Source organism: Ochotona curzoniae, unplaced genomic scaffold (genome assembly GCF_017591425.1).
Source record: "Ochotona curzoniae isolate NIBS_2020 unplaced genomic scaffold, NIBS_Ocur_1.0 scaffold_1852, whole genome shotgun sequence".
Taxonomy (NCBI): Eukaryota; Metazoa; Chordata; class Mammalia; order Lagomorpha; family Ochotonidae; genus Ochotona; species Ochotona curzoniae.
The window spans coordinates 41,637,268-41,644,868 of NW_024467087.1; the positions used below are offsets into that span (position 1 = coordinate 41,637,268).

Below are 7,601 nucleotides of genomic sequence, written 5' to 3' on the forward strand. Positions count from 1 at the left end.
GTATTTACATTTCCACAATATGCTTAAGTAAACATAATCTCTATAATCATAAACATAGAAAAATATGTATATAATTCTAGTTCAAAATTATTTCAACATTTAAAGCTTTTAAAATAATGTAAAATTTCAAGGACTTAAATACAGATTGCAGGAGTAGGATCAACTGCCTCAAATTATTTTAGACCCTGCTATGAGATTTATGAATTAAGAGTCCCATTAAAATTTGGGTATTGGGAAAATTTCATTGACCTTAAGGAAATGGAAATTGTATCAATTCCACAAACTGTTAGAAAGTATGTACCTTAGCTTGGGACAAGCATGATGGCTCAATCACTAAATCCTCCCCTTGGATTCCATAAGGAAATGACTTTCCATCAAGCAACCTGTGCTGTTCTGGGAAGGCAGGAAGAGGATTTCCCAAAACCTTGGGAACCTTCACCTGCATGGGAAACTCCAGAAGAGTCTCCTGGCTTCTGAGCAGCTCGCTCTGGGTGTTGTGGTCCCTTGGGGAGTGAACCAGGGGGTGGAAGGAGGATGACAATAAAACAAAAAGAAGGAGCAACAGTGGGGAGGGGGATTGGAAAACATTGCTGAGGAAGGTGACTAACATGAAAGAAAAGAATGCGAAGATGAAGGAAAAAAGATGATTAATACAGCATTATAAATTCCAGGATTCATTATTTCGTGTATTTTCTGGGACCAAGTCACAATCTACACATCTTCAGAAGGCTTGATACAAGAGCCTAGTGGTGAAATCCTCCATGATCCAGGATCCCTTATGGGTGCCAGTTTGTGTCCTGTCTCCATCCAGCTCCCTTTCTGTGGTCTAGGAATGCAGTGAAGGGCAACCCAAAGCCTTGGGACCCTGCACCCACCTAAGAGAGCGAGAAGAAGCCTCTGGATCCTGGCTTAAGACTGGCTCAGCTCCAAGCAGGTGCAGACATCCAGGAAGTGAACCAGCAGGCAGAAGATTTTTCTTTCTGTCCTTCTCCTATGTAAATTGGACAATCCAATAAAAATGAATTTTGAAACAGTAGTTACAAGTCAAGCAAAAACCATGACTAATACACACAAACAACTAAGAAAAACATCAATCCAACAATCAATGTTTGTTTTGTAGCCTCATGGAATTAAAGAAAAGTTAAAATTTACATAATCTGGAATTAATCATCATCTATAGAAAAAGAAACTAACATGAAACTGTATTTGAACATTGTCATGAACAAATAAATACCTGAGAAAAAACAGGGTCAACTAAAATATAACAAAAGTAATATGGCCTAAGCACTGTTATATGTTTGAATTACAATATTTTGCTATCAATATAAGATATACTTGACACCACTAATTTCAAACCCAAGCAATATAAGCCAATTTGCAAAATGCAAATTATATTTCTTTGAGAGACATCTCTTAGAAGGTAGAGCAATAATGCAGCAAAAGAAATTATGACAAACTTGGTGGAAATCAGTACATCAGGATTTGTTCAAAATGAGAAATAACAGGACATGTCAGCAAGGTGAGATAAAACAAAAATCTCACTCACATCTGTCAAGATGAATTTAAGGGAAAGACATTTGTAAGGAGAGCTTCACTTTTAGAATTCCAGTTAAAGTGCATAAGCATCTCTTGGATATCTAGAAGAGCACAAATTTATGACTGTATTACACAGGAGAAATAGATCAGTTGACACAAGATGATACGGGCAACCAGCATAGACATACTGTGAGGACACCTTGTGAAAATGCAATACTGATGGTTTCATAATAAATAAGTCAAGCAAGAAGGCAGAGGTAGAATTCCATTGTGTTCAAATAATATAGTATGTAGTTGTAAGAGGTATTAATGCAATGGCAACTAAACAAATAAAAAGGAAAATCATGGTAAAACAGAAACCGTATTACATTTTCTATGGGTATATCTGAAATTTATTGCGAACAATAATAAAATGGCAACTATATATAGGGATTTAGAAAAAAATGAAAATAGATGAAATTTACAAATGAACATAAGTAAAGGAAATACCACAAGATATTCTCAGAATAAGGATATAGAAAAATTGCTGGATGTAGAAATATGCTTTTTGAGATGATAAATCAAATATATATTCAAAGTCCCATAGAGTTCCAAAAGAGACAAGTATAGGTTATGTGAAAGGTAGTGATGTATACTAACCTCAGAAAGCTCTCAGAAATCAGGAAAGGAAAGCTACCAGAAGAACCAAAGAAGGTTCAGCATGGTAGACTGGTGGCTGAAGTCCTTACCTTACAAGTGTCTGGATCCCATATGGGCAGCTGTTTGTGTCCAGGCAGCCAGGCTTCCTATACAGCTCCTGCTTGTGGCTTGGAAAAGCAGTCGAGGAAGGTCTCAAGCCTTGGGACACTGCACATGCCTCGGAGACCCAGAAGAAGCTCCTGGCTTCAGATCCACTCAGCTCTGGCCATTGTGGTCACTTGCAGAGTATCAGCACAATGAAGATCTTCCTCTTCATCTCTTCTCCTCTCTAGACATATGACATTCCAACAAAAACAAATAAATGAATGTTTGCCAAGCCAAAGCTGGTTTTACTATGCTACATAAAATTGAACTGATGTAAGTTATTTCTGATCACTTGGCAACTGCGACCCACCAACATCTAGCACTGCAGTTTTGCATCATTTAAGGCTAAGGTGTTGGTAGGAGTTCTCCATGATGTGATCTGGCTGGACCTCAGGAAGGAACTCTTTTATGGCTGAGTCCTTTTGTGCACAGAAAATGGTTTTTGTTTCATATGATGTGTTAGGACATCCCTGTTAATATGAGGAGGTACCTGAGGCAGAGCACTTGATAATGAATAGAGGATTGCTTACCTTCCAGTTCGGGATGCTCAAATGTATGCCTCTGGAACTGGCTCTGCGCTGAGGTAGTTCCCAATGACTATGTCATGAGGTTGAGGGTGACATGGTAGGACATTGTGATACAGAGAAAGACCACATGACAACATAGGAAGCTAGAGAGACACTTTGGTGCCAGAAAAACTGGAACTGTCCATTCAGAAGGCAGTGGTTTCTATGCCTTGAATGCTCCACACAAGGACCCACTACTTAGATGCCCAGTACCTCTTCATGTTGGCACACAGAGGCTCAGTAGTCCAGCACATCAATTCTAGGGGGATAAATGACCTCATCCTAACCCTACCCCATCCCCAATGAAAGTTTTCCTAATGTATAATCATACAGGAAGACACTCAGATTGTTAATTGAATTATTTGTTTTTTGAATGACCATGATTGATGAATTCTTGGCTTCTCTTCTGTAAAAATGATCTCTTTGCTTGAGAAGGTTTTTTTTTTTTTTTTACTTATATTAAGAACACATCCCAGTGTTTCGAAGCAATTGATGTACTGTAAATAATTAAGTGATGACGTTGAACTTGATGCCTAAACAATTTCTGTGAAAACACTTTCAGAAAAAATTAAATATATATTTGCCAATAAAAAGCTTCTTTGGCATGCTACACAATATTTATGCATTTTCCATGATCTCCTAGTACCATATTCATCTTCTATTATCACTCGCAAAAGTGTATACCAACTTGTCAGAGCACTTTGGGCTGAACTGCAAAGAAGCAACTAGGGCAAATTTTTAGGAAAACATGCTAGGTGGCAGCACTGGTGGCAGATATTTGGCAGAACCATTAAGACATCACATGAGATGCCCACATGCCATAGTAGAGTGCCTGAGTTCAAATCCCATGTCTGCTTAGGATTCCAGCCTCCTCACAGGGCGCAGTCTCGCTGAAAGGCATATTTCCATCCTCATGGAGCTGAGTCCCTGACACCTACTTGAGATACCTGCATTATGTTTTGCTCTCAGATTCAGCCACATCACATCCTGCCTGGACACTCGAGGGATTTGGGGAGACAACCCATGGTAGAAAGATCTTTCCCTTCATGTTGGTCAAACAGACAAACAACAAGGAAAAAAAAATCAAACTGGCTATTTGAAGGGGAATTGAGATAAAACCAGATTCAATCTGAAATATAAGTATTTACTTGTGGGAAACCTTGAACCTTAAGTCTCCAGAGTCAAGTACTTCCATTCAGTGCATACTCACTGGCTGCCTTTCAGTTACTAGAACTTGATGGAAGTATGAGAGTTACAGACATGAGAGTCACAGTTTCTGTTCTCAAGACGTTAACAGCAGAGTCTGTAAAGCTTCCATGCACACAATGTGCTTTACTGTTAAAACTGTACATAGAGTGTGTGCCTCCTAAAGTCCTTATTTGTACCTAAATTTCTGAACGCACAGACACCACCATTCATTCCACTTCTGATTTTGATTTACCACAGCAAAGCACCATTTCAGTGCCAAAGCATTAAGGGAAAATGGGCTTGGGGCCAACGGGGGAAGTTTGGTGGCTCAGCTTGTTAAGGGGTTGCCTAGAATACAGGCATCCCAGAGGGGGCTGAATCACTTCTGAGCTGCTCCACTTCCCGCCCAGCTCCCTGCCCGTGCCCTGGGAAGGAACAGAACATGGTCCAACTTCGTGCGCCCCTGGTTACCCCACAGAGGAGTTGAAGACCCAGACCCTGTCTTCACCTGCCTGTTGTGCTCATTTGGAGAGTCAACCCAGTGAATGTCAGATTTCTCAAGCTTCTTCCCACCAACAACACTTTCTTTCCAGTAAATGAAAAAACTCTTTACAAACATTAACGAAAAACAGACATGATACAATACCACTTCCAAGAACAGTCATGCCAGCTTCAATGCAGAGCCAATTTCTCTTCTTTCTTTCAGTCATCCAGCATACAGCCACTCAGACACACTCTACATCGGTTCACATTTTGCAATTAACAGAGTCCCATAGTGCTTTCCTTCAAACTACTCTCAACTATCTTAAACAACAAAATGTCTGAAATTCCTGAAATGAAAATATTACTAGTTGGAGATTTACATAGCAAGTTTGTTATTTTTTTCTAAGCAAATGATTAGGAACAGCTCAATTTTCCTCTTTGCAACTTTATTTCAGTTAGAACAGGATTTTGAAACATGACTTAATATCACATTCAATATCAAGAATAGTCATACCAAATACACTGAATGAATTTCTTGCACACATTCCCAAAGTTGACACATCTTTCACATTCACACTAGGAACCCCGCTTTGAGGTGTGGCACTCAGTCCTGGGCAGGATTCTTACACACATGCTAAATTGTATGCAGAAATCTAGAACAGCAAGTGACTGAAGCTTAACATAAGGCTGGGGATACTAAATACTATGCTCAATCTGAAATGCAGGTTCATTCAGGTAACTACACCCCGGGAAAGTATGAAGTGCTCTCATGAGTAGGAGTATTGATGTGGATGCAAGATTCTAAGCTAATCTTTCTTTAAAAAGCATGGCTAAGGTTCACAAATTTCAAATGAAATGTTTTCAAAGCTAAGCTAGAAAGCCCAGTACATTTTGGAAACAGAATGATGTGATAAAATCACAGTAAGATCTCCAGAGAATGGCACCAACCTTTTGCTTTGAAGATTTCCTGATTATACACTAAATCTGGAATGAAAAGTACTGAAAGGGCATAATGCAATACCAAGTTTGAGCAAAAAGAAAATATCATCAACTTTAAGAACATGCCAGAATTCCCCTAATGAAACAGAACATGTGATTCATTCAGTGACAGAAATAAACAGTGAGATATAGCCAAGTTGTGGGGTTGGGTTGTAAGTCTGAAAGAGCAGGTTAGGTTGAGGAAGAAAAGTGTTCAAAAGTTTGAATGATGAGAGGATCTTTCTATTTCTCTGCACGAGGTGGGAGGATAAAATTTGGCGAATTCCTCCTGAAAATCAAAATTTTGGGTATTAAAAAGCATAAAGACAACAGAGCAATGGAAGATAGAAGAGAATATAGTGTCTATGTGTACCTTGAGCAATGGCAGCCATCCTCAGCTCCACAGGCCAGCATAGTTTCCATGGAGATTAGAAAAGGGAGGCCCCCCAGCCACAAAGAGCTTCATATCTGGCCAGTTGTAGCAGTGGGTGTACAAGGAAATTGGCAGTTGAGTGAAACCTACATTCTGGTATGCCCGATGGGTATCTTGGCTGATCCAGCCCCTGCTACAGGTGAGCTTGAGTATTCTCCTCTTAGTCCCTGTAGAAGAGTCCTGGCTGACCACATTGCTGTACTCTAGGAACTTCTGGGCACGGATGTCATAGAAGAACAGGGAGCCATGCACTGTTCCCAACGTGATAATGTCCTGGTTACAGCTCATTGAGCACACACTGTCGCCAACTCTTCTGCAGTTCAGCAGCCGTAAGTTGTGCTGGGGATAGCGTGGATCCAGGAAAGAGATATAGGTCCTGGAACCCACAGCATACAGGGAGAACTCATCACAATATGTCATGCATGCATTCCCTCCAATGTAGGGCAATCTGAAGGAGATTAGTATGGACAGGTTGCTCTGAGGTTTCCAGAGGTGGAAGTAGCCATTCAGGGAAAATGATCCCAGCTCCTGGTTCCTGCTGCTGAAGGCAAGTGCACAGACTGGGGAGTGACTGGGAAGAAGGGGGCTGAATGTGGAGATATCCACCACATCTGCTGGACGGATGTGGCCATTTAGATGGATGCCCCTGTTATTGTTCCAAGCAATGGTATCATAGAAAAGATCAGGGTCCAACCTCCACAAAGCCAGGGTGCCATCATAGGAGCCGCTCACCACCACATTGTCACTCACCCAGGCGATAGCACAGATCCTACCCTTGTGGCCTTCGATGTCACCCAGGCACACAGGGTCCATGGTCGGCAGCTGGTACACGGCCAGGCTACTGGGGTTCTTGCCCCCTGTGGCCAGAAGTGTCTTGGAGGGATTCAGCTCAATGGCTTGGATACCAGAGCCAGAAAGGTTCCCAGCTGCAGCTGGCTCTCTGTCCACCATCATGTTGCAGTGTGTGATCTGGCCCGAGTACACATCCAGCCTGAAGAGCTTGTTGCACTTGGTGCCACACACCACCTCCCTGCTATTCAGCCATTGCGAGGCAAACACTTTGTCCAGGGTGCCCAGGTCCAGTTGGTGCTCCCTCAGCATGTGGGGCAGGCTCCGTGCTGCAAGGCTGCTCAGCTGGCTTTTAAAACTCCGTAGTGCCCTGTGTCCCTTGGCACACACCCTGCGTTCCTGCAGGTAGTGCACCAGGGAATGACGTGTAGCTAGCCCTGTCGCTGGCAGTCCCTTTCCAGTCTCCATAGACAAATCCTTTAAAGAGGAGCTAGTGGCAGCAGTTTCTATCACAGAGCTTTCTGGTTGCAACTACTAGTTTGCTACTAGACCTTCGTCAGCAGCGAGCAAGAGGAGCAGAATAAGCCTGGGAGTCTGTGTTGGTGTTGTCCTTGGTGGTTTGGCAAAGGAGATGTCTACAATGAGCCTATGGCTGTTCTGTTTTGCCCATTGTAGCGTTGAGCCATGTTGCTGCTCTGTCTTAGCCTGGTGTGCAGGTTTTCAAGAGCCTGGAAGCTGAATGGCCTTTAGGGACTATTGGTTGAGATTCTAAGATGACAGTGGTCTCCTGAGAAGCTGCTCAGCCCTGCGCCTCAGTCTCTGCTGGAGGTAGCAGAGCCCTGTGC

General features: G+C 42.2%; 1 protein-coding gene across 1 annotated transcript; it reads right to left on the bottom strand.

Moving 5' to 3' along the window:
• Positions 1-5,928: 5,928 nt before the first annotated feature.
• Positions 5,929-7,224, bottom strand: LOC121169088 (DDB1- and CUL4-associated factor 12-like protein 2). The gene has a single exon (XM_040999552.1). It carries the CDS (start codon positions 7,222-7,224, stop codon positions 5,929-5,931), a length of 1,296 nt encoding a protein of 431 aa, XP_040855486.1.
• Positions 7,225-7,601: the final 377 nt, after the last annotated feature.

Coding starts and splice junctions, on each gene's coding strand:
- LOC121169088 (XM_040999552.1), bottom strand. CDS start 7,224: ATGGAGACTGGAAAGGGACTGCCAGCGACAGGGCTAGCTACACGTCAT.